Genomic DNA, 27115 nt, shown 5'->3' with positions numbered 1-27115 from the left:
CAACAAACATCAACAAACGCGTTTGCACAGCAAACTATCAACAACTACATTTCAAGGTAACATAAAATATATTTCTTAATTCTGACTCTCCATCAAAACAGTAAACTGCATCTTGTTTTTAATCAAGTACCTACATAGTAAAAAGTAACATTTCTTAAAGCAAAAAGCAAGAAAACCAATCTAAATGCAATCATTTGTCTGACTTTGAAAGGTCAGTCCGAAAACCTAGTTTGTTTGAGTCTTTTCCCGCCTTTTGTACATGTTTAACCTCATAAAAGACTCTTTTATGTGTTTTGTTGATTTAATAGTCTCTCTTTGTGAACCAAGGCACATTTTATTTTACAGTTTTCAAGCTTTTGGTGACTTTCTGTGTCGTGTGGTGTAACTACTGCAGTGATGGATGCAACTGTCAGGCCCCTCAGAATCCCTCCTGAGATGGCCATTTACGCAGAGAAACATGACATATTTCATTTGGTCCAGGTATAGACATTTTACTAGACAATGTTTAACAAGTTTATGATAATCTATAAGGCAATTTCACTCAAATTAATAAATGACATTTGCAGACACTAGTGAGAAATTTGATGGTGGACAAACCAGAGGACCCAATTCAATACCTGATTAACTTCCTGAAAAGGGACAGTATTGATGGTAAGATTTTTGTAATTGTATTCGTGATAAATTCTTAACGTTTTTATTTATTTTTAAAATATATCTTATAAAAGTACAACAATACAATCATACGTCCCCTACCACAAGATGGCGCAGTCGTATAAAATATCATATAAGAAGTTGCAGGATCTGCAGAGCTCCAACTAGTTTACACTGTTCAGATAAAAAAACAATTATAATTATAGAATGACACTTACTGGCAGCTTTTTTATTACACTATAAGACTTAATTAACTATCAATGTCATCTTGCATCAACAATGTATTGAGGACAGTTAATTGATTTTACAAATAAATCTGTTTCAGTGCCAAGAATCATATTGTTGGGTCCTCCAGCATCTGGGAAAGGAACAATAGTAAGAGTCATTAAAATTATTGAGTGACTAAAGTAATTGTACTTTGTTTCAAGCTACAATTAAATGATTCTAGTGTTTATTTCTTGTCTTTTAAGGTGATATCCAGCAAGTGTGGTGCTCCTGTAAATAACTTTGTCTGTAATTTTGTGCTTTCCTCAGCCATGAAATGTATTTATAAATAGGCCTGTCACGTCAGAGTTTCATCAGAGTTAATTTAAACAAGATATTCATCATAGTTACACCATCAGGCCTCAGAGATCCCAGTACTGATTTAGTCCTCTCTACAGCATTACCTGTTCTGTAGCACATCATGCGCTTCTGAGCATTTTCATTTTTGTCAGTGTTTCTACATTTTATATGCTGCTTCAGTCTGTCCTCTTTTGTCTTGCCGCAGGCTAAGAAGTTGTGTGAGCACACACAGGCTATTCACGTAACTCTTAGCGATATCTTAAATGATGACAAAAATCAAGACAAAAAACAGGTGGGTTCTCTGTTTCTCTGTCATTTCTCTTGAAAACACATATACTTCTATAAGGTTTCCCACAAAATTTTATGACAATTTTTTTAAAACTCTAAAACAGGGAGTCTGCATGTATTTGTGTGTATTACTACTTAATTGCAAAGTATCTTCAAGGAAAAGTAGTCTGGAATGCCTTGATCATGAAAAACATTTTAGATGTAGCAAGTAGGAAAGGTAATGTTGTCAGCATTTGCTACACTCTCTGGATGCTGGTAATTGCGGTCTCTGTGGTATTGTAAAGACATAGAAGTGATTTTGTCTGAAGTCTGATCATGCAAATGCAATGCCGGCTAGTTAGTTGATAAATCAGGAAGGTTGAATAGAATTAGAAGAAAAGAGAGAGATGTGCTTAGGAAAAGTGCCTCCCAATGGTTTAATTATTCTAATTATCCTCTCACTTAAACTCGCCATGGCCTTGAGTTTAAAATAGAACGATCCAAAAGATTCCAATTATTATCATTTTCACAAAATTCACAAAGGAGAGTGAGATGAAAGCAGCAGAGGATGTCATAAATAATCAGAGATTCAACAGCATATTTGAATGTATTTGTTTATTAATAATTGGATTGTTTTGGTGGACAGTCAGTTAGTAGAGAACAGATTTATCTCAGGTAGGTTTAGAAGGTAATGTTAAAGACACAAGTGACAGGAGTCAGTTCTAAATGTATTATATTATGTTATGAGTTGATTTAAGTTCAGTATTAGTAATATTTTTATTCATTAAATTTGATTAATATGTTTATTCTCCGTGATTAATTGTTGTTTATGTTGGTCTGATCAACATACAAATGACAGGAGTCAGTTGTTATTTATTATTATTTGATGATCTGACTGGACAGCCATCAGTACAAATCTGTTTTAATTTCAAATATTATATTATATTATGTTAATATATAGGATTGTTATTAATATAGTTAATTATTAATATAGTATATTGATAGTAATATTTATTTATTTAATTTATATTTTTGTTTTTTTAAATAATTGAATTTGATTAAAACATTTACTCACTGTGATTTATTGTTGTTAATGTTGGTCTGATAGAAGATTTCCAAAGACCTCTGGAGCCAGTTGATTCAGCAGCGCCTATCAAAACCCGACTGTGTGCGACGGGTAAGGACTTGTTTTTTTATATATATAGACTTTTATTTATTTATTTTGTAATTAATTTAGAAAAATGAACACTGTGTGTTTTGCTCAACCTGTCTAAAATGTGAAAGATGAAACAATCCAGTGAGAGAAACATATTTTCATCCTGAACTTGCACGTTTTGAACCGCGTGTAATGTCTACAAGCGTGATGCCCAAATAATTTGTCATATTTTTTCTTTATCTACACTCAACCTTCTATGATAAATAATTAGACGTGTGTTTCTCTGCGTCCCTTGAGGACTGCTGGGATGGGTCTCGGGGAACGCAAGACTGCTGGTGAGAGTTCTCGGAGCAAACCTTTCATCACCAGCAGGCCCCTCACCGGCTGCCAGTTACATGTGATCTCAGCACTAATGCCACTTAAGAAATCTCACCGCTGAGGTGTCCGTTCACGTTCACTCTCAGATCTCGCACCTTTTGATTCCTCCTTTCATCTTTCAGTCAAATCACACAATCAATCACGGACTCCCTGATCGTGTCTTTTTCTGAAGTGTCAGTTTGTTCTGTGCAGCCGCACGGAGGAATATGTAAATCATCCCACTCCAAACAGCATCTCCTTTTATTCATCACTAAACTCCGCAAATGGCTTTACTCAGCCAAGAATCCCATCGCAAAACTTTTTCCGTTTGGCATCCTTTAACTTTCACCTTTTAATCTCAGTAGTTTGTGATTAGTGACTGCTTTGAATCTAGTAATGGATGTTTATCCCTTCAGGCAAACTGTCTGATAGTATTTATCAGGTTATTTAATTATTTTCCATCCCGACTGATCTGCATATGAGCAGAGGATTGAGGTAGAGTTTTTCCTCTGTAGATTTAGACACCTGACAAAGCATCTCTGGCTCACCACGAGGAGCCTTCATCTCATGGTCCTTTGCTTCGCACACACTTAAATGGGCCAAAGAATGGAATGATTGACATGTCACATCACCACTGGAGCCTAGACAGCTAAGCTTAATTGCTCTGCCACTGATGCCTGCGCGTGTGTGTGCTTGTCTACCTGTTTTTCCAAATTAAGCAACAATGAATGTTAATCATGCCTAATCTAGGTCATCTAGTTCATCTCCGCCTGTCACTGCTTCTCAAGCTGTCTTAATTCGTTCTCCCTCGCTCTCTCGTTCTCTCATGAGGCTGCTGTTTGTAAAACTTTAGACTTGTACTCTTGTGGAAAATGAAGAGAAGGAGCATAGGTAATGAATAGTGATTTAAAGTAAAATGTCAATTTAATGAGTGCCTTTCAGTCCTGGAAAAAAAGATGGACCCTAAAGTAAATGAGAAAAAAGAAGGAAGGAAAGAAAGAAAGAAAGATCATGGGGCGCATGACACAGTCATCCGGATCCCTAATGAGGCTTCCAAATAAAGTTATGCTGTTTGAATTTGCATAGTGTCTGTAATTCTATTTTGAGGGAGAAAGGAGGAATCTAAAGGAAAGTTTGAAAATGATTTAATGAAACTTTTTGAGAGCACACAATGCAAATAATGCTTACGGTGTTGTTTTACCTGAAATTTTATTTTAAAATATAATAATATGATTCAGTTGAACAGCAATAAAAAGACAATTGTACAATATCATTCAAAAGTTTGAGATGGGTTTTAAAAGTTTTCTTAAAAATACTTTGAAAGAACTTTCTAATGCTCAGCAATATAATATTGTGAAATATCATTACAATTAAAATAACTTTCTATTTTAAAAATATTTAAAAAAGCATTTGTAACATTATAAATGGCTTTACTGTCAATTTTGATAAATTTACTGCATCCTTGCTGAATAAAAATATTCTCTCTAAACTTAGGCTGTAGTGTACATTCAATTAATGTGCACATAGATTTTGTAGTTTTTTAATTGCTTTTCTATGTAATCATGCTGGATTGATGCGACATGTCTTAGTTTTTTCAGTGTTTTGCATTATGTTTAAGATGACTAAAGCAACATTAAAGCAAATCAGTGGTTAACATAAGTGGACAACTAATTGAGATCTAATTGTTAAAGTCAAGTGGAGTGTTTTGCAGCCGCTACTGCTGCCATATTGTCGGTCTATTGTGTGGGGGAGCTGTGTGTTGGGGTCTGTGAGTGACATGTCGGGGCGCCGCTTCTGCTCCCCTGCCTTGCCTGCTGTTGGGCTGGCTGGTGACATCTGCTCTACGCATGTCCCTCCTGTGATAGCTGGCCTCACTGCAGATGTTCCAGTCCTAGGGTCTCTGTCTGAGCCCACTGCTTCTGCACCACGGCCGCTTTTGATGTGTGGATGAAACGGAATGGAGCAAGTCGCAGTGGGGCTGTGTTCGGATGTATGTGTGTGGGAGTTAATGTGTGCACGGAGCATATGTGTGTACTGTAGTTTGACTGAAGCAAGTTTGGACTCTACCTAGGTTTCTTTGTCAAACCTCTGAATATCTACATATGCATATTAGTATATAATCTGCTCTTTACTTGATTTTTGTGTATTCTGTAATAAATATTACTTCATCATGCTCTTCTAGAAATGCTGCACATCAACAAACTAAACAGACACTCAACATCCACCCTGTATTTCCCCTATATTCATGCCAGTTAGATTGTGTAGGCTAGAGGCCTTTCATGCAATCTGTGCGTCAGGCCCTGCTCATGGGCTTCCCAGCCACAGAGGCAATCAAATGCTTAATGGGAAAGTAAGTGGGAGGAAACTTGCGCGCTGAGATCAGGTGAAGCAAAGGATAGGTTTGCCGTTAAAGATCAAAGCCTAAAAAAACAAAGGCTGATATCAAACAGACACTCGAAACTCGGCAGCAAAAACCCACAGCTCCTCTGATAATACTTAGATCTATAAATGTTTGTTGCATATGTTTATTTATTTTAAGATTATTCACTGCAGTAATAAGTTGGCCCCTAACAAGCACTTTTGGGAGATGGTTTCTTTGACTGTTCTTTATTTTACCGCACCATTGCACAGCAAGCCTTGGGATTTAGGAGACTATTAGAGAGGAGGATTTTTTTCATGGATTTGCAGCTAATGAATGATATGCATGCGTTTCCTTTCTTCTTATGTTATTTTTATTGCTAAGTGAGAAGTGCGGAGAGGAGCTGGAGAATTAGGCACATTTTCAAGGTTTTTATGGATTTAACCCTCCATTTGCCTCCCTGCATGAGACCCCATATGGGCCAGTTTTACTCCTTATTCATACAACAATTTATACATTCATTATTTACACTGGTACAGGGCAGCAATTTATATGAATTATTTATATAAAATTATTCATTCAAAGCCTATTACTGTTTTTTAAAGTATTTTTTCAGGGAGGATATTGTTTTGCTCATATGAAAACAATTTTAAACAACAATTTAAGCATAGTAGTTGACCATGGGGAAAAGCAAGTGCATTTATAGAAATGTAAACAGGAGAATTGTCTGGTTACAGCTGTGTTAATAGCAGATTGTGTCAGCATTGTGTGTGTCACTAGCAAAGTTGGACTCTATATGTCACCAGAGAGTTGTATTATTGTTAAAGCAAATTGTTTGTTCCTTCTCAGGTGTGCATAACATGCATTGTATTTCCAGGGCTGGCTTTTGGAAGCCATTCCCATGACGCAAGAAGAGGCGCTATGTCTACAAGAAGCAGGCATCACCCCAGATCATGTTGGTTAGTGGCATGTTGTCCAAACACTTTGTTGTTCCCAACTGAAAAACAAGAGGTTTGAATCAGGACTCGATAATGAGACCGACCAAATATCTCTCTGGGACTCACTATCACTCCCCCAGAGGATGTGTCAAACTCTAGAGCTTTCTTTTAACTCTTTCCTCGCAGTGATGCTGGAAGCTCCTGATGTCGTCCTGATTGAAAGGAGCTCGGGCAAGAGGATAGACCCTGTCACAGGAGGTAATGTCTGTATGATCATTACACATTTCTTAGTTCAGAGAGTGGGACTGTGAGACAGGCAGCTAACATGCACAATTGTTAGAATGCATTTCATTATCTGTGGACCTTGACAGCGCTCAACTTGTTTGCCGAATCCAAATCGGGCCTGTGTGTCCTCAGGGTTTTCGAAAAGCCCAGCTGTAATGAACAAAAGCCAGAGCTCCCTACAGATTTATGATGGTGCGGATGCACCATTTCCACATAATTGCCATTTCCCCTTTTGTTTATTTATGATCTCTGTTTATGAATCTTTTTCAGGACATTCACTGTCAAAATAAATGCCATGAAAAAAAGGGTTGTTTTCTATATATGTTTTACACTCAGTACTTCCACCTCAGCACATATTGTATAATATGCCCACATGTTTCCTTTCCATGTTTCAGATATATATCACGTCACCTTCATGTGGCCTGAAAGTGAAGAGGTTGCACAGCGTTTAGAAACACCCAGGACAATGATGCCAGCTGATCTTATAGCCAAAAAGCTGCAGAAATACCATACAGAGGCTCATGCTCTGAAGCGCACCTACCACAGCTGCCTGAAGATCATCAATGCTGACCAGCCCCATGTAGACGTTTTCTCACAAGGTAAACTTCACCATCTTCACCCGCTGTGGTACCAGTACCAACCATCTGCACTGAAGGGGATACTTCTACCAAAAATAAAAATTCTGTCATTTATTCACGATCATGTTGATCCAAAACTGTATGTTGTTCTTGTACTGAACACAAAAGAAGATATTTTGAAGAATGTTGGTAACCAAATTGTTTTAATGACCATTTACTTCTTTTGTATAGACCAAAAAAAGAAAAGAAAAGTGAACTTAGCAAAAAAATCAGGACTTTTCTCAAGATATATTTTCTTATGTTCTAAACAAAAATCATAAAGGTTTGGAATTGGAACGACATATAGGTATAATGAGTAAATGATGACAGAATTTTCATTTTTGGCTGATCTCTCACTTTAAATTAGTGTTTACAAATCTTCTTGTCAAACTACCGATTGAGGTATGAGGTATACAATTGATCTTAACTGGTATTTTCCATTAGGTGCTCATTTAATCAAGCCATTTGAATTCAAAATATAGGCTGCATTTCTAAAAATTTGGCAGATTAGGCTTAGGTAGGTCACTGAGTTACATTTAGAGCTTTTTCTACTAATATCACCTACTGCGATGAACCAAGATCTACCGCCCCTATTGGTCGGAGGTCAGTAGTGCGGCGGCTGCATTCAGAGGCTGTGATTGACCTGCTTGTCAGGCACTCTGCCATTTGAGGAGGTTGCCTCAGGCAGCTCTGCAGGCACAGACTATCCCATGAGAACCCGGGCAGGGATGAGCGGTCCTCGCCAATTACATTAAAACCATCTGAATCCAACCTGTCTAAATATTATATCGCTCAACTTGACAAAATAATTTTGTCACTTTCCTTCCTTTAGGCGTGAGGTAGAGCTAGGCAGTGAATATTTAAACCGCTCTTTGCATACATCACTTTGACTGTAGCATTAGGCAGGTTAGCAGCATTTTGTGAAATTCATACCACATTTTTTTTTATTATAAAGATACATATTTATCATAGGAATGAGTATGCATGGAACTGATAGCTAGTCATTGTATATTATGGGCTGCATTTTTAGAGATGTCAGACACTGACCTCTGTCTATAAGTTTCACAATATTTTGCCGGCTCAAGCTACATAAACATGAGCTGAGAGAAATTCAAATCCAATTTTGGACTGGTTTCTCTCCATTTCTCACTTTCTCATAAAAATTAGAATTATCTATAAAGGCTCATTTAGTCTCACTGCACATTAGTATTAGAGCCAAAATGCTCCGTTGAGTTACATATCAAGGAAGCTACCCTCCAGCCTAATGGTTTTGAGCTGTGGGCTTGATTTGTAAATTGTAGATTTAGGACAGTGTGCCGTTATGCTAATCTTGACTGCACCTGATTTTCTTGATATGTGTAAATGGAGGACATTAAATAAATATTTGAGATAAACTCTGCCATAAAACATTCATAAACCCATACTGAGGAGCAAACAGCAATAAGGCTGTCATCTTAAATCTTGATTAGCGCTAATTCAGCATGCGGTTTGATTGTAACGTAGCTAGTTTCCCCCTGACTTAGCCTTTTAGCGCATTAACATGTTTCGCATATTAAGCATTTATCATGTTGTTGTATAACAATTAGCAGCATAAAGGGCTGGATGAGAGGAACTCATTAGTTATGATTAGGCTGCTGTTAATCATTGCACATTAGAATGGCGGCTCAGTGCAGGTTCCAGACAAACAGCATTGTTGTGAGTGAAACCCAACTGCAAACAGATGGCTTCGATGTGGATGTCACACTACAAGCAAATGCCCCCGTGGACATGAAAGGAAGACTCTGATGATTAATTAATCAAGTGGCTTTATATTCAGTTTAATGGCAATCTCTGTTTATGATCTTAGAGAATGGGCTGTCACCAGCATCACAAATGTGCCCTATTACTTCATTAAACATTCAATAGAGTCTATCTGTATCTGTATTGTGTTGTTTTCTATCAAAGTATGGTATTATATGACTGTAGGGGTAAAGAAAATTATATTTAATCTGTGTTTGATTGCACAAACAAAAATGTTTTGTAATGCATACACTACCATTCAAAAGTTTTGGGTCATTTCAAATGCTGTTCTTTTGAACTTTCTATTCTTCAAAGAATCCTGAAAAAAAGATTTCCACTATATTAAACAGCACATCTGAGTTCAATACTGATGATAATAATAATAAATGTTTCTTGAGCAACAAATCAGCATATTAGACTGATTTCAAAAGGGTCATATGATACTGATGACTGGAGTAATGGCTGATGAATATTTAGCTTTGCCATCACAGGAATAAATTACATTTTAAAATATATTCAAATAAAAACAAAAGTTACTTAAAAACTAATAATATGTCATTAATATTGCTGTTTAATTTTACTCTTTGTTACATATCACATGAAATTTCTCATTTATTCCTATATGGTTATTTTGTATTTATACTGTAGTGCTGAACTATGTCCGTACTCCACGTCACTGTGCCTCACCCTACATTCCCAGAATCCTACTGTTTGGACCCCCAGGTTCAGGAAAGAGTCTTCAGGCAAAGCTACTTGCTCAGAAATATGGCATTGTCGACAGTAAGCTCCTCCTTCTCAACTCTACATCTTCTGTTAAGTCTTATTATACTACTGTCACTTTTCAACTGTATTCTTCCTCATCTGCAAGGCTCAATGTTGTTAAAAAGGGTAGTTTAACCAAAATGTATTTATTATATTATGTAAAAGTCACCCTCATGACGTTTCAAACCCCTATGCTTTTATTTTATTTTTTTCTGTGGAACACAAAAGTAGACATTTTTAAAGAATCATAATACCAAAAATTATGCACCATTTTTGAATCTGGATGCAAGAAAAACATAAGGGTTTGGAACAACATAAGAGTGAGTAAATAATTGTTTTATATAATTTTTGAGTGAGCCATTGTATAATGTTCATTGTAGTACATTGTTTATTTAAAAGTATTATTATTATTATTATTTTTACTTTCTCCTGTTCTTTCCCATATTTCTGTCACTGTAGTTTGTTGTAGTGAGCTTCTGAAGGCTGTGTCAGCTGATGAGAACCATATGGGGGAGCTCATTAAACCCTACCTGGAGTCAGAACAGCAAGGTATGCCTCCTTACCTCCTCTATACCTACTGCCAAATGGGTCAATCACACAAAACAAGTGAAACCCCAGTCTGTAAGATGCAGAGTTTTGTTTCCTGCTTTTGACCAGATAATTGGACCCCCCATAGTCAGAATAGTCCAGTCAGTGAACATGTTATACCATTTTCACATATTCACATATACATATGATACTGGTTTATGATTATTTATAGTCTAAATTATTATCATATAACTTACACTATATAATTTTGCAGAAACGTTTTGTTACTTTCCAAATGTGTCTAAACAAAATCACAGTACTTGCTGGCTACTTACCCCATAGGTTTTGCTTCTACTGTAAGACAACCGTTTCTTTTATAGTTAGAACACACCATAATGCTCTAGTTGTCTTGACAGTCTGTGACCTTTCATTCATTCTCATCATTGTTATTCCCACCTCATCTTACACTCTCTGGGTCTGCCCAACACCTCTCTGTTCTAAATCCCTCAGAGACCGCAAGTAAATATATATAGATATATAGTCCCACCCCTCTGAGAATGCATTCAGCCTCTGGGACTGCCAATCATTGCCTTTATCACAGCTCTGGCCCAAGCCACTTGCCTTGAGCAATTTTTCATTAATTTAATAAAGATTCTCAAGGGATGCAAAGCACAGAATGTAAAGGTGCATTTGTGTTTTTTGTTCTTTATATCTTTGGCCTTTTCATTGATAGGGATAGAACAGAGAGGAAATGAAAAAATGGGGAGAAGATGGAGAATGGGACTGGGAATGACGCAAGCCAGATTCAAACTTGGATCGCTTAGATGAGCACCATGTCATGTCATTATATCATTGATCTAAGGCTATGGGCCTTAGATCAATAGATCATTGTGGTCCAAACCTGACTTTCTTCCTTCTGTGTAACACAAAAGAAACTATTTTGAAAGTCAGTGGGGTCCAAACAACATTAGACTTTATTGTAAGAAAAAAAAATCTAAATATTTTCTTTTGTTTTTCACAGCAAAAACAATACAAATATTAAAGCCAAAAATATGTATAAATGCAACTTTCATGAAGTACACCTTCACTAAAAGCATTCCTTCTGCCGGAAAAAAATAGTCCCTGACTGTGAACAGCAACAGAAGTTACATTATTATGCCATTAGATGGCGGCAAAGACTGTCTTTCTGAGTGTGTCAGTCAGTAGTGAAGACTTTTACATTGAAAAGACTGAATTGTTGTGTACACCGAACAAGACGCAACTGACAAATGTTTTGACTAGCGCTGTCAGTCACAGGAAAACCCCTTAACTGTTAAAAGGACAAGATAATACATAATGCATTATTATCAACATAGGACTGACCTGAAGGAAAATGCTAAATCTGAATGCAGGTTATAAACTCACTCAATCGATTTCTTTCTCACAATACTCTTCTAGTTCATAATACATAATACAGTAAGCTCGAATGAACAATATCAACTGAGAACAAACAGTTTACATTGCTAAGAGTGGTTGCTAAGGGTGTTGTGTAGAACCGTTGGGTGAAGCGGTCATAGCCGTGTTTTATTGTTGATAAAAAAACAACTATTGACCAATCAGAATCAAGGACAGGAACTAACCATTTTATAATATAATATAATATAATCACGTTTATTTATATTGCGAATTATACAAACCAGATTGTTTCAACGCATATTTATAATAATAAACAGGAACAAAACAGCTGCAATGTATAATTATTAATTAAATCATATTATAATTTATGGATGACCATAACTAACATTATTAAAACTAAACTAAATCTTTAGTTCACGTACTTTGAAATATTTACACATCACAAAACTTTGAAACTCATTTATTTAATATTCATATTACAACAAATATTTGTACATGGATTCTCAGTGAAAGTTATTATTATAAAGTGCTACCAAATGATATTTAATTATATATGGAATGCTGTGGAAATAAAACCTAATATGGCTCATACTAACGTCTTGAGAGTTGACTCAACTTTTACTTATTTATTTATTTTTTTATGATCAATCTACCTCCGATGAGTACACATGCACACCCAATGTGATTGTCATATGTGTCAGAGCATGTTTAGTATATTTTCAGCTGTCTGTCACGTGCAACTTATGTTCATAAATTCATGTTGCGTGTTTGTTGAAGTAGCAATGTGTGCATAAGAAATGCTATGTAAATGTTTTGTTAGCTCGTATTCCGTTGCCTTGTTGAACAGGGCTGCGGTATCCTGGGAGAGGGGGATTTTTGTGCCTTCTCTCTCTCCTCTTTGCTTTTCTCCCCCCTTTTCCTGTGACAGTGAGGATTTGAGGCAGAGAGCTTGCCTAAATAATTTACAAGTTGATTAATGGCCTCACAGGGGTATAATTAGGCGATGGAGAGATGGTGGCTAGTGTAACCAGTACAGTGCTTCTGGGATTTGAGAAGCAAGATTATTAAGCAAACCAAAAAAATAGTCTTAACAGAAGTGAAGAAGAGGAAAGAAAGAAAGAAGAGGAAGCCTCTCCAGGCTGCCTGATGTTTGAAGCAGGGCTACAGAGATAGGCAAGAGGCTGTGCTTGTTTGATGTGGAAATTGGACAGTTTGAAACCGTCGACTTTAATTTTTCACCAGCTGCGGGGACCCCCCTGGGTGCCAGCTTGCATTCCTTAAAGAATGCTGTTCTATTTTCTCTTCACCCTCATTATTTGTTTGTCCTCCGCCGCTCTCGTTAATTTTCCCGTAGCATTACAAATGCTACCCTCCTCTATAGCGCTGTCCGTCAGTTTTAAGAGGTGCCATCATCCCCTTAAACAATCCACTCGTGTTGCCTGTCAGCCAGCCGTTGACTGCTTTTGTACTCTGAGAGGGACCCGTGAAATATCTTCAAAAGACAAAATGTACATACATGAATTTAAATGACACCGTGTCTGCTAATTATTTATCACCTCACATCTGAATAAACCGCCTTGATTTGATACAGATACAAACAAAAGGCACGTCCTTGACAATACTGCTTGATGATAAGATCACTGATGCTTTGCATGGAGATGATGTTGTTTCAGTTCTGCTCAGACCATCTCCTTTAATTTAATCCTCTTAATGGGGCGCTCCAGTGCTCTCGATGGCCTCCACCTCATTTTAAGTAAAATCTTCATTTAGTTTTCTGTCTGCTTCTGCCTGTGTTTTCAAATCAGATCAAAATAACTGTTTATTTGGGTTTTAAATCCTTAAAACGTTATCCTATATCTACATCTTTCATATTTCAAAAAGTTCTCATACTATTTTTTTTCTTTCTATAAAGTCTTCTTCACAGTACCTGGAAGGAAGTAAACAAATGAAAGGCCTTCCTCACGTCCGTTAGATCTATAACACTGTGATCTGACGTCCTACAGGGAGGAATGTATACAGTATTTCAAACAATATGCTAAGCAGGTGTGTTTGTGTGTGTGTCTCGAGGGCTAACCCGCTCTGAACACCATGTTTACAGTATATAGGACGAGTGTCATTCAAAGGACACAGCAAGTTGATTCTCAGGAGTCTGTACCTCTTGAACATTTTTGAGGTTCTCAAAGTTTGCCTTAATGAGATTTCTCTTCTTCTTCTGTTTGCATTGTTGTATTTCTGTCATGTAATGTATAAATAGGTATGTATCATATTATTGCTGTATTTATGTTAAATCCATACAGTGCCATCCAGTATAGTCATACGGATCTTTACAGAGAGACTGAGCAGGATGGACTGTACCACACGAGGTTGGGTGCTTCATGGATTTCCTCAAGATGTGGAGCAGGCAGAAAAACTCCAAGAGTCTAATTTCCTACCAAACAGGTATATCAGTCATTATAAACTGATTTAAATATCTGTAAATGCTGAAACTCAGCATGTTAACTGCCATGCCATAAAAGGCATATGACTGCACAGGGATCTAAACTATTATCACAATGATTTGCTCAAGTGGTTCTCTTTTTTTCTTCTTTCGATAAGTATCTTTTGATGAATAGAAAGTTCAAAAGAACAGCATTTATTTGAAACAGATTTTTTTTTATAACAAAGTCTTTACCGTCAGATTTAATTAATTTAATGCATCCTTGCTTAATAAAATTATTTCTTTCTTTCAAAAAAATTAAAAAAATTACAGACTTTTTAATGGTAGTATGTTACAGTGGGCAAATAACTACGCAACTGCATGCAAGCATGATTTAAATTTAAAGAGTTAGTTGACCAAAAAATTAAATTTCTGTCATTAAGTACTCACCCTCATGTTGTCCCAAACCCATAAGACCTTTATTCATCTTTGGAACACAAATTAAGATATTTTTTTATGAAATCCGAGGGTTTCTGAACCACATATAGACAGCAATGTCATTGCACCTTTAAAGGCCTAGAAAGGTAGTAAAGACCTGGTTAAAATAGTCCATGTGACTACAGTGGTTTAGCTTTAATGTTATGAAGCGACGAGAATACTTTTTGTGTGCAAAAACAAAACAAAAATCACAACTTTATTCAACAATTTCTTCTCTTCCGTGTCATTCTCCTACGCTAATTAATTTGTGTTCTGAAGATGAACGAAGGTCTTACGGGTTTGTGACGACATGACGATGAGTATGACAGAAATGTCATTTTTGGGTGAACTGACCCTTTAAGGAAGAGCACTTTATTTGAGAACCACTTTTTTACATTCAATTCTTCTGTCCATTCCTGTGTCATTTTCTACCTATGTATCATCTATCCACTGTATTCCCATTCATTGACAAGCCAAACACTATAGGTCTTTCACAGTAACTGACAGAGATGTAAACATAGGTGTTTAGTGAATGAAAACAAAACACCAGAGGATTGTATGCTGTACTGTGAGTCTTTCAGTTTATTATTTGTGATTTGCGTCTCCTCAGCTATCCTTAATAGTGATTGTAACTGCAGGGCTCAGATTGCCCTCTCAGATTACCCTTAACTCAGCTGCCCTGGAGGATCTGATGGCACTTAGATTATACAACCTGTCCTCTGTGTGTGTCCCCTCATCAGAGAGCTCACTTTGAGGTTAGGTCATCAGTGAAAATAACCGTGTCCCAATTCTGTCTCCTTTGACACAGAAACAAGAGCAGGAGCACAAATCTGTGCAGATATCTACTTGTTCACCACAGGGCCCCCCCTTTTCAACCCTTTCCTGTCCTGTTCATAATTTCTTATATCTACTACGTTTTATATGCTATCTGGTATTAAGATTTGATCCCAGATGTCAGAGAGCCGACATGGTGTCCGCTTCCCCCGCCGTTTCAGCGTAGCAAGGCCTTATTTCCTCCATTAACAGCCCTTGTTGTTTGGGCTAATGGCAGGAGACCTCATTTACATAGCATTAGCGTAATTGATTCGAAGGCCCGCGGTTAGCCTGGCCCTGAAACAATGGGGAGATAATGTTTCAGATGGGCCGATGATGGCCCGATGGCGGCGCTGTACCTGACAGCTTTATTAATTAACAGCTCTCTGGTTACCAGGCTTTAGTGAGGATGAATAAGTCAGCTCCTCCTGGAGTAGTGCCAGGGCATGGGCATTTAATAGGTGTCACTGGCAGAAGAGAGAGGGGACAGAGTGGATCCCTTTACCCATTTCCTGAAAGGGCTCCATTAACAGAGAGTCACTGCCTGCGATAAGTGCCAAGACAATGTTGTTTGTGTGGCTCCAGAGGCCTGTTGCTTGAATTAGCAGTTTCAGAGTAGGTTTAGAGTTGACAAAACCACAAACCCAATCCACAAGTCTCAGTATAAACATTCTCTGTCAGCTTAAGGTTTTATCCACAGTTTTTGATCAACTCTGGACGCATGCACCTGAAAGTGTGACGTGCAGCGAACAGCCAATCACACTGAATGTGGAGAGCATCAGTTTGATTGTCTTCTCGCAAGAGAGCGAGTGCAATTCTCTTCTCTGTAGTGTGCAAAAGATCAAAAGATCATTATGAAAATATATCATGAATTTTAAATGCATTTACAAAGCGGGAATAAACAGTGCTGCTTCAGTGAAAGTTTGAGAAGGTGGCGGAAAGAAAATATCTGACTATATCAATGCAAGTGAATCAACTGAATTTAAATAATAATTTATAGGTTCACAAAGAGCTCAAAAGAAAAAAAGCTTAACCATTTTAAAAGCGGTATGTATTGAAGCTTATATTTATAAGTATATATTTTATATTAATTTAAATGCAAAGTTTAATATTATTTGTCAATTCATATCATTATATGAATATATTATATGAATTATACATAATTATAATTCATAAAATATAAATGTAATAATAATAATTAGCAGCAAAAGATGGGCAATTTGTTACTATAATCTGCTTTAATTTGAAGCGAGAGATACAGGGGTAATGGCTTTATTGCATCAGACATATGTCACTTTGCTCACAGCTGATTGGTCCAGTTCTGGTTTGTGATCTCTAACCCAGAAAAAAAAACTGCCCTGGTTTTATTGTATTTTGCTTTGTGTTGTTTAAATATACATACAGTAATGACCTGTTTGCCTTGCTGAAGTTGTAGTTGCAGGCGATTCACAGTAGTGGCTGTCTGTTCCAGTTAGCGCTAGTCTTTTGTCATGTAAAGGAAGTTACCTGATCCATGAAAGACGAAGGAGGAAGAAAAGGAAAAAGGACGCTCGCTAATGAAGTTACCTCATCAGATAAATGAAGATGCCTTTGCTCTGGTTTCTCATGCCACAATCATCTGATCCTCTTTCAAACGCTGATCAGTCACAGTTAGCTTTGGATGTATGACACTTTGTTGAAAAGGAAATCTAAAATAAATATCTATTGTTAGGTACAGTATGATCTCAAGAGCAATGTTTGAGCCGGTGTTTTTCAACCTTTTTGACTCCAAGGCCCCTCAACCGTATTTGAAGGCCCTATATGATTTTTCCAGTCATTTTTGATTTACTGGATAAGGATTTTTTTTTACTCCCAATTTCTAATGATAAAATATTTTAGAGCTTGAAATAACCATAAAAATGTATATTCATCGTTAAATTTTATAAGATTTTGTTATAAGACTTTTCCAGGTCTAAAAATCACACTTTTAAAATTAGGCTACTTAATTAAGCTACTTTAATGCTTGTTTTCTATTATTTTAAATAATTTTAAGTTATCTTGAGGCCCCCTTGGAAGTTTGCTGAGGCCTGTTTGAGTACAGATTAATTTCAAAAGATTAAAATTCTGTCATCATTTCAAACTCGTATGACTTTTTAGGTGAATATTCTGGCCACTTTTTTTCATATGTGACCTGGACCACAAAACTAGTCATAAGGGTACATTTTGTGAAATTGAGATTTATACATCATGTGAAAGCTGGATAAGCTTTCCATTGATATATGGTTTGTTAGGATAGAACAATATTTGGCTGAGATACAACTATTTGAAAATCTGAAATCTGAGGGTGCAAAAAAATCAAAATATTGAGAAAATCGCCTATAAAGTTGACCAAATGAAGTCCTTAGCATTACATAGCCACTCACAAAAATAATTTTTTTATTTATTTACGGTAGGAAATTTACAAAATATCTTCATGGAACATGATCTTTACTACTTTACTTCAATAATGATTTTTGGCATAAAAGAAAAATCGATAATTTTGATCCATACAATGTATTGTTGGCTATTGCTACAAATATACCTTGCGACTTATGACTGGTTTTGTGGTCCAGGGTCACATAAAATTAAAGTGAAATGACAAAAAGTACCATAAAAGTATAATAAAGCAGTCCTTACAGCTTGTGCTCTACAAAACTTCTGAAGCTGCGCAGTATATTTCTGTGAGGAACGGAAATTTGTTATCCAAATCATGACATCTGCCCTAGCAATGAGTGAATAAGAATGTCTAATTAATGAAAGAATCATTATTTTTACTCCGATCTCTCAGTGAATTAGTTGATCAAGTTCACTAAACAGGTCTCAGTGTTTCATTTGACTTACTAATCCGAGTCTCTTTAGTCTCTTTGGTCTGTTTCACAAAATTATTGTTTGACTTCAAAGTATAGAACATAAGCCATATGGACCACTTTTATTTATTTTTAATTTTTTTTGGTCATAAATTTTGACAGCCCTCATTCATTTTCACTTCAAGGAAAATAGTCGGCATAATATTCTTCAAAAAATTATTTGTTCCACAAAATAAAGAAAGTCATACATGTTTAGTAAATGATGGCTGAATTTTTTTTTTTTTCATTTTTGGCTGAAATATCCCTTTAAAGCAGTGGTCGCCAACCCGTCGATCGCGATCGACCGGTCGATCTTTATCACTGTTCCAGTAGCTCGCGAAAATAACAGAAATATGAGTACAAAAATACATTACATTTCTCCAGTCTTTGTACTGTATTTTTGTATTTATTTTTTTGTTATTTTCTGGAACTACTGGGGCAGACAGATAAAGGTAAATAGCCCACATTACGTCTGAGTCTGTAAACGGCCGTTAACAATAGGCCAGAGACGCTGAAGACGGACGCGAAGAGGAGACAATTCTGTAGCAGGCAGAGCAGCTCACTGTTCACGATGCTCGAAATATAGAAAGAAAATATAAATATTGAATTGGGGGTGAGGGATTAGGAATTCATCTCTAAAAGGAGATCAGTCTTCAGGAAGATTTCGATGGCAATGGCATTTTATTTTCCTCTTACTTCCGAATAAAGTAGCTAATTATTAGCTCATTTCAGCTTTGTTTACAGCGGTAACCAAGGAAACACTGTATCACTGCTGCTCCATAAGCGCCACCTGCTGTCAGAGAGTGAATCTGCATCTCATTCAGCCTGCTGTTTTTTTTTTTTTCATGCCTTTTTTTTGTGTGTAGCATTTATAATTTCACAAAGATAAAGTCAGACCGTACTGTTTTTGCTTTAAATCTTGAAATTAAATCTAATTCAAATAAAAACCCTGCTGAAAAATCCAGCTAAAACCAGCCTAAGCTGGTTGACTGGTCTTAGCTGGTTTAAGCTGGAAGTAGCTGGTTTTAGCTTGTCTCCCAGCCTGGGTTAGCAGGTGTTCAGCTGGTTTAAGCTGGTCAAAAGTCAAAACCCCTCTAAAACCAGCTATGACCAGGCTAGGAGACCAGTTAAAACCAGCCTGACCATCTTAGGCTGGTTTTAGCTGGATTTTTCAGGAGGGAAAACAACTGTTCATGCAACGTGCATAGCATCTTTGTTTGGATTGTGATTAAAAAGCAGTGGTTCCCTCTAATTTGAAATGGCTATATATTTTTGTTTATTATAATAATATTAATAATAAATATCTGCAACCAGTATCAGAATCGGCCAATTTGCTTGTAAAAAATAAATAAATAAAAACGCTAAATAAATCAGAATCTACATTGACCACGAAAAAAAACTAAATACAATCTGGGCTGTCTTTTTCTATGAAGTAGATCTTGTCTTTCAAAAAGGTCGAGGTCAGGGATCTTGGGCTTAAAAAGGTTGGTGACCACTGCTTTAAAGGGTTAGTTCACCCAAAAATGAAAATTCTGCAGGGTTCCCACTCGTCCTGGAAAACTTTGAAAACCTGGAAAATTGATGACAAATTTTCCAGTCCTGGAAAACACATGGAGAATTAGAGAAAATGAAAATGTCCTGGAAAATCTTGTAGTTGTCCTGGAAAATTATTTTTTAAAAAGTTCTTGGTTTTTTTTAGAGACCAAAGAGCTAAAATATGATAAAATGAGCCAAAAAGAGATTTATCTCAGAGTGAAAGGTCAAAAAATATTAAATCCCCACAAGAAGGATGCAATATTAATGCAATACTAGAAATTGCAGTTAAGGCATGACCATTAGACAGCAAAATTGCTCAGTGAAGAATTAAGTGTAAAACCATCAGAAACCCTTTAGTCTTCAGCACCACCATTTTCCAGAACTGCAACCTACCTGCAGTCTCCAGAAGTGTGAGGTGTCAGGATCTCAGAGACTTAGATTAGGTAAAGAATCCTAAAAAATGCCCTCCATTTAAGAATCACATACTGAATTGTAGTAAAATACAAGACAGATTTTTTATAGGCTTTATAGACAGACAGATTGAGAGTGACTCTTGAAGGACCATCACCACATCCTCTTGTACCACTGTTTGAAGAATTTATCTTTTTTATTTATTGGAATCTAGCTATAAGGTGTTAGAGCTTATTTTTAGTCCATCTCTTACTCTGAAAAGTCCTCCTTGCAAAGATAATGATCTTCCAAAACTTACTGCCAAAAAAATAGAAGTGTGCATCAGTAGTTAAGTAATGACGATAAACTATGGAATCTTGTTTCTGCCACTGGATAATAAATAAAAAAAGTCTAAATATTTTCCTTACAATTGCGAGTTTACATAATTGTGATTTAAGCTCACAATTACGAGGAAAAAACGTCAGAATTGCGAGTTTATATCACTCTATTCTGATCTTTTTTCACAATTATTACTTTTTTCTGTCATTTGACAGTTTATATCTTGCGATTCTTACTTCTTTTCTTAGAATTGTGAGATATAAATTTCCAATTGCGAGAAAAAGTCAGAATTGCGAGTTTCTATCATGCAATTCTGACTTAAATTGCGAATATGAAATCACAATTATGTAAACTCGCAATTGCGAGAGAAAAAAAAAGTCAGAATAGCGAGATAAAAAAGTAAAAGTTGCAATTACCTTTTTTTTTTTACGGAAACAATCTTCCATAGTCATAATGTATGATTAAGAGCTCATATTAAACTAATTTTATAGTTAAGTCATGGCAATAAACCTTTTAAAGACTTAGAGAGCAATATATTACTTTAGGGCGTAATCCCAGCCTTTTATTCCCATTGTTGTAAAATTGAAAATGGCCTGGAAAAGTCCTGGAAAATGATCGCTGAAAAAGAGTACACTGTTCTGTCATAAATTACTCAACCTCATGTTATTCCAAACCCGTTACAGACCTTTGTTCATCTTTGGCACATAAATTAAGATATTTTTGATGAAATCCAAGAGCTTTCTGGCCTCTTATAGACTGCAACGTTATTACCACTTTCAAGGCCCAGAAAGGTATTAAAGACATCGTTAAATTAGTCCATGTGACTACAGTGGTTCAACCTTTTCTGGGTTCTACATCAGAACGCCAGCTCAGATGCTGATGCTGTTCATGTGAGCACCAAAATGCACGTGTGATGCTGATGCAGGAGCTGGCCAATTAAGAGTCAGCGTTCTGACGTAGAACCCGGAAGCACTGCACCGTGTTTACAATGTCAACAGCATAGGAGACTGACAGGTAAGAGAAGAAATTGTTTAAAAGTCGTTAAACAAGTCGTTATTTTTGTTTGTTTTTTGCACACTAAAAGTTTTCTCTACATTTCATAACATTAAGGTTGAACCACTGTAGTCACATGGACTATTTTAACGATGTCTTTACTACCTTTCTGGGCCTTGAAAGTGGTAATAACGTTGCAGTCTATTGGAGGTCAGAAAGCTCTTGGATTTCATCAAAAATATCTTAATTTGTGTTCCGAAGATGAACGAAGGTCTTACGGGTGTGGAATGACATGTGGGTGAGTAATTAATGACAGAATTTTCATTTTTGGGTGAACTAACCCTTTAAGAGTAATATTAAATGAAAGTTGGCACAATACCTGAGCTTTTTTAAAGACCCATATCTAAAACCCTTTTACATGATCATTCTCAGACTGTACAGCAGGTCATTGTTATCTTTCAGTTTCGCTGGTCTCACTCCCACCCCTCCTACCAGTCTTTAACTACTCTCCAGTTTGGCTAGTCATCAGCCTCTTACAGCATTGACACGCTTGCAAACAATCAGAGTCTTTGGAAGCTCTGAAATATGCATGGCTACCTGTGACAGGTAGATAAAGAAGAGCAATTAGCCATGTAATCTAAGAGTCTGGCCCAATTACCTGCTCTCGTCCCTGCCCTGCCCTGCCCTCTCTCTCTCTCTCTCTCTCTCTCTCTCTTTCTTTCCACCTGCACAGCGCTCTTGCTCCCTATTAGTTAAATGTATTTCATGTGTCCGCTCCCCATCAAATCAAGCAACACTTCCTCTGATTGGCTTATCAATTATACAGCAGGGGCAGCATTACATTTTAATCAGTGGTAAACATTGCCGTGGCCACCTGTAAAGAATCTTTCCCTCATTAATTTCTTAATTTGGAGAGATAGAAAGGGAGGCAGTGGGGCTGACGGGAGCGGCAGCGCTCTGAGAGATCGGATGGACCGAGACCTTCTTGGATCACTTCAGCTCAGCGAGTAAACTGAAGAACAAAAGGGTCAAAGGTTACCATCTACTTAATGTATACCATATACCAGTGGAAGAATAGAAACCACATGCCCCCGCACACACATACATACACACACACACACGTACTGAGGGTAGGATATGCTAAGACTAGTGTGATACGGCATCATTTGTAGCAGCTGAGGACTGTCAGGCTCTTGTTATCTGCCTTGTTTTAGTCAGTCATTTGTTAGAGGATCTCAAGCTGTCATGTAAGAAACATCTAATGTAAATCAATTCATCTTGTACAGCTCCCCCCACATAAAAAGTGGGGGGAATGAGAAGAAAGACGAACACAAGCCCCCACCCTCCCATCCTCCAGCCCCAGACACAACGCACCATCCTTTTGCTCCTCCACATTTATAAATATTTCATGAGGAAGCATAAATATTAATTCTAATAGCTTTGCAGAGTAGTTATTATTTCTTTTTTAAGACAAATATTCATTAAAAATTGAGAGAAGCCTTTTTCTGAAATGATTAAACCTACACACACACGCACACACACACACATTATTATGCCTCTTAAACACATCAAATATCTAGCATTTTCAGTCCAGACTAATAGTCAGTTAAAGCACCATGTCTCCTTTGTCCATTTCAGAGGGCCTAGTGGTTCACAGTGGTACTGAGAGCCAGGAACACAAAGACATTTAAATATTTTATCAAAAGCACCAACTTGGATCTCTTTCTCCCATTTTCCTTAGTTTCTCACCCCTTTTGGTGGAAAAGGAGGCCTTATGATGTGCAATGTACAATAATGTCTTTTTCTATAGCTTGAATTGGTCCAAAATTGCATCTCGCTACAATCTCAGTTTGTGTAAAATGTTTAGGTTGTTAACGATTAAATAATGTGGACAAGGCTGTGAGGTTCATGTCCTCTTGAGGCTTGGATGAAATCATTTGGGATAAGACTGCCATGTTAACCCTCCACCTGACCACACCATTAGACCCACTTTGTGTCTGGACAATGTCAAAACACAATGACCCCTGGGTAGAGACCCTAACATTCCTCTGTTGAAGTCCTCTCATGGCCCAGGAGAGTATCCCTGTTTTCCATTATTTTCTTCATCATTTATTTAGCTCTAATACCAGTGCATTATGCTTATTTCTCTTTGAATGCTAGATGTAGTCTATATATAATAGAATAATGGATTGATATGGTTTTTGCATGACATGTTATGATTTCTGAAGGTATTTTGAGAATCATAATGAATTTGATGATTCCAGTTGCTTTAAAATTCTGGCTCTGCCAATGGTACGCTGCTGTTCAAAAGTTTGGGGTTGGACATTTCTAATGTTTTTGAAATAGGTCTCTTATGCTCAACAAGGCTGCATTTATTTGATTAAAATATTGTGAATAATATTGTGAAATATTATTACAGTTTAAAATAACTGTTTTCTATTTTAATATATTTTAAAATGTAATTTATTCCTGTGATGGCAAAAATAAATTTTCATCAGCCATTACATGAGTCTTCAGTGTCACATGATCTTTCAGAAATCATTCTAATATGCTGATTTCGAACTAGTTGTGCTGCTTGTTATTTTATGGAAATCATAGTGCACTTTTTCAGGAATCCTTGATGAACAGAACATTTAAAATAACAATTTGAAATATAAATCTTTTGTAACATTATAAAAGTATTTACTGGCACTTTTAATCACTTTAATGCTGAATAGAAGTATTAATTTCTAATTTTTGTATAAGTTTTGTATTAATTGCTAATCCTTTGAAAAATGATATATGTTTACTGGCTGTTTTTGTAGCATATTGCATTCATTTAATGGTAAAATACCACTGACAAAACACATAATGCTCTCTCTCTCTCTCTCTCTCTCTCTTTTTTTAATGGATCCTGTTCCCAAGCCTATTTATGGGTTTTTGTCTTTCATTATATTTGAATGAAACTTTATCAGCCTTTATTAGACCATGGTGCCTTTTGTGTGTTTGGTATATAACAACTTTACCAACCAATATCTTTACTCGGATGATTTGAGAGGATATCAGATATCATAATAACAGACTTCCACATGATCTCTTTCTCTGTCCCCTCTAGGGTCTTCTTCCTGGAGATGACTGATGACATTGCTATTGAGAGGGTAACACATAGGGCTGTGGATCCTGTGACTGGAGAATGGTGAGAAGGAATCTGCTTAGTAAATTGTAAATTTGTATGTAAAGAAACCATTCCTTCATTTTCCACTAAATGCATAACTGCATTCTGAATGTTGTGTTTGAACTCTGCAGGTATCACACCGTGTATAAACCTGCCCCTGGTGCAGAAGTGCAGGCCCGACTTTGGTTTGATCCACGCAATTCAGAGACACAGCTGCTAAAGAGGCTAAAGGAGTACTGGAGCCATGCAGTGGACCTGCAGGCCTTCTACCCACAGGCAGCGTATATCAATGCTGACCAGGATCCACACACCGTGTTTGAGTCACTTGAGAGTAGGCTAGTGGGCTGACTACCCAAAGTCCTGTCTAACCGAGAAACATATGAGGGCTAATCCTCTTTAAACACTGTTAAAGGGATATTTAGAATTTAAATTCTCTCACCATTTACTCACCCTCATGCCTTCCCAGATGTTTATGATTTTCTTCTGTGGACCTCAAATGGAGATTTTTAGAATGCAAGTGGATGAATCTCTCAAAGTTGACGCTTCAAAAACTACACAAAACAAAGGTGATCCAAACGACCAACCGTGGATGAATCAATGTCTTCTGAAGTGAGATGATAGATGTGTAAGAAAATTACTAATATTATAAACACTATAAACTATCGCTTCTGGCCAACTGTCAAATGTAGGTTCATAAGGTCATGCTTGGCATAACGTCAGCACATTGTAAAACTCGTGCAAGAAGTCATGCAGAAGTCAGCACTGAGGACGTCGCTTCTTCTTGGATTTAACAATCCGCTTACGTCACACTTCACAATGTGCTGCCATTTACATCAAGCATGAAATCATATGACCATTGACTGAAAGTGATGATTGTAAATTATATATTAATATAATTATATATATTATACTATAAAAATACATTGTAAAATGTTTAAAATAGTAGTATTTTTCTCTCATACATCTTTTTTCATTTCACTTCAGAAGACATTGATTCATCCTCTAGTGTGGTATGGATTACCATTGTGTTCGTTTTGCATGGTTTTTAGGCCATCACCTTTGAGGGGCTTATCCACTTACATTAAAATCTGTTTGTGTTCCACTGAAGAAAGTTAGTCATACATCTGAGAATTTTTATTTTTGGATAGAGTATCCCTCCAAAAATTCTAGATCTGTCTGTTTTGCTATTAGTTTTCTCCTGTCATTTGTACATCGGATAGGCTACTTAATAAATTGCTTTTGAATTTGATGTTGGTTCTCTTTCCTTGGTAATAGTTATATCTTATATTTTAATGAACACTAATATGTTTCCAAATTCATCATGGATGATATAGTCATTCTTGCCATCTGACACGATGTGAGCTCATGAGAGTGCATGGTGCCTGCTAATTTGACGTATGTTTAATTAACATAACGGGGAAAAGCAGACTAGCCAGAGCCTTTGTGGTGGGCAGTATTAGTCTCGCTTCAGTGGTCTCATGCTAAAGAAACCGGTCGATGCTGCTTTGATTATTAAATTCCCTCTCCTTCTCTCTTCCTTTCTTTGAGGTCACTTGATGTCTCCCACAGGGAGGAAAGGAGTTAAGTACATTGGTTAGTGTAACATGTTAACAGGCTGATTTTCAAATTCCCCTCAGATAGTATGCTATGACAGGCAGACACTGACTTAATTACTGCAGATGAGGTCCAGAATATGCATCTCCTCTGAATATGTAAACACAAGGGCCAGTGTATATCCAAAGGGGAGAGGAGGCTTCAAAAATGAAATGCGTCTGAATGCGAAAGTATTCCCAAAGCTCCCTCTGGTTCTGTAGCACCCTACTCTTTTTTATTCTATGAACAAAGAACAGAGGTTTTATTATTTCAAATTTGCACATACTAGTTGGATGGGTAGAAAAAAAATGTCATACGATTGTTAGTAAGGTTCACATTTTAGCTTTACATAATATGCAGATAAAAGGTGCTTAACAGCACAACACCTTTACAATTTAAACAGGCATACACTGTAACATGTTTTGTCTTTTGAAAAAAGGACAGAGATCACAATTAATTGAAATCAAAATGGGAGTTTCAGCAAATACAGGCAAGTATTTTCCTAATACTCTGTATTAATTAAAAGTAAGCTACAGCAATAGCAAAAAGTAACTATGAAGAAAAGCAGAGAAAAGAGAAAACAATATGATAATTTTAATAGGAAGCATAATTATGGTTGAAGTTTAAAATAGGAGGTGTATCTTATAATATTTTAAACAGTGGTTCTTAGCAAGCTTCTAAGGGGGCTGCAGGATGACAATAATTATTTAAATTAAATTAAGTTATATTAAAATAATATAACTTTATTAAAATGATAAAGATACACAACGTGTAAACCGCATATTTTTAATAAAAAAGTGTAAATAAATTGTAAAGAAAACCGCTCTTGTGTTTAATTAATTTAATATATTGACAGTTTCCATTTCTATTAATAAAAAGTTT

The 27115-nt window shown here is 36.5% G+C and overlaps 1 protein-coding gene across 1 annotated transcript; it reads left to right on the top strand.

Moving 5' to 3' along the window:
• Positions 1-3: 3 nt before the first annotated feature.
• Positions 4-25830, top strand: ak8 (adenylate kinase 8). The gene is made up of 14 exons (XM_067407637.1): positions 4-56; positions 346-480; positions 567-651; positions 977-1026; positions 1421-1507; positions 2591-2659; positions 6232-6313; positions 6479-6550; positions 6973-7176; positions 9622-9753; positions 10195-10284; positions 13956-14097; positions 24581-24661; positions 24772-25830. Exons 2-14 carry the CDS (start codon positions 397-399, stop codon positions 24986-24988), a joined length of 1395 nt encoding a protein of 464 aa, XP_067263738.1. The 5' UTR covers positions 4-56; positions 346-396; the 3' UTR covers positions 24989-25830.
• Positions 25831-27115: the final 1285 nt, after the last annotated feature.

This window comes from Chanodichthys erythropterus, chromosome 13 (genome assembly GCF_024489055.1).
Source record: "Chanodichthys erythropterus isolate Z2021 chromosome 13, ASM2448905v1, whole genome shotgun sequence".
Taxonomy (NCBI): Eukaryota; Metazoa; Chordata; class Actinopteri; order Cypriniformes; family Xenocyprididae; genus Chanodichthys; species Chanodichthys erythropterus.
This window is presented reverse-complemented; position numbering and strand designations above follow the sequence as displayed.

Excerpts from the sequence above, each read along its gene's own strand:
- ak8 (XM_067407637.1), top strand. The coding sequence starts at position 397 with ATGGATGCAACTGTCAGGCCCCTCAGAATCCCTCCTGAGATGGCCATT. Across the intron at positions 481-566 it reads ACATATTTCATTTGGTCCAG|ACACTAGTGAGAAATTTGAT; the intron begins GTATAGACATTT and ends TGACATTTGCAG. Across the intron at positions 9,754-10,194 it reads GAAATATGGCATTGTCGACA|TTTGTTGTAGTGAGCTTCTG; the intron begins GTAAGCTCCTCC and ends CTGTCACTGTAG.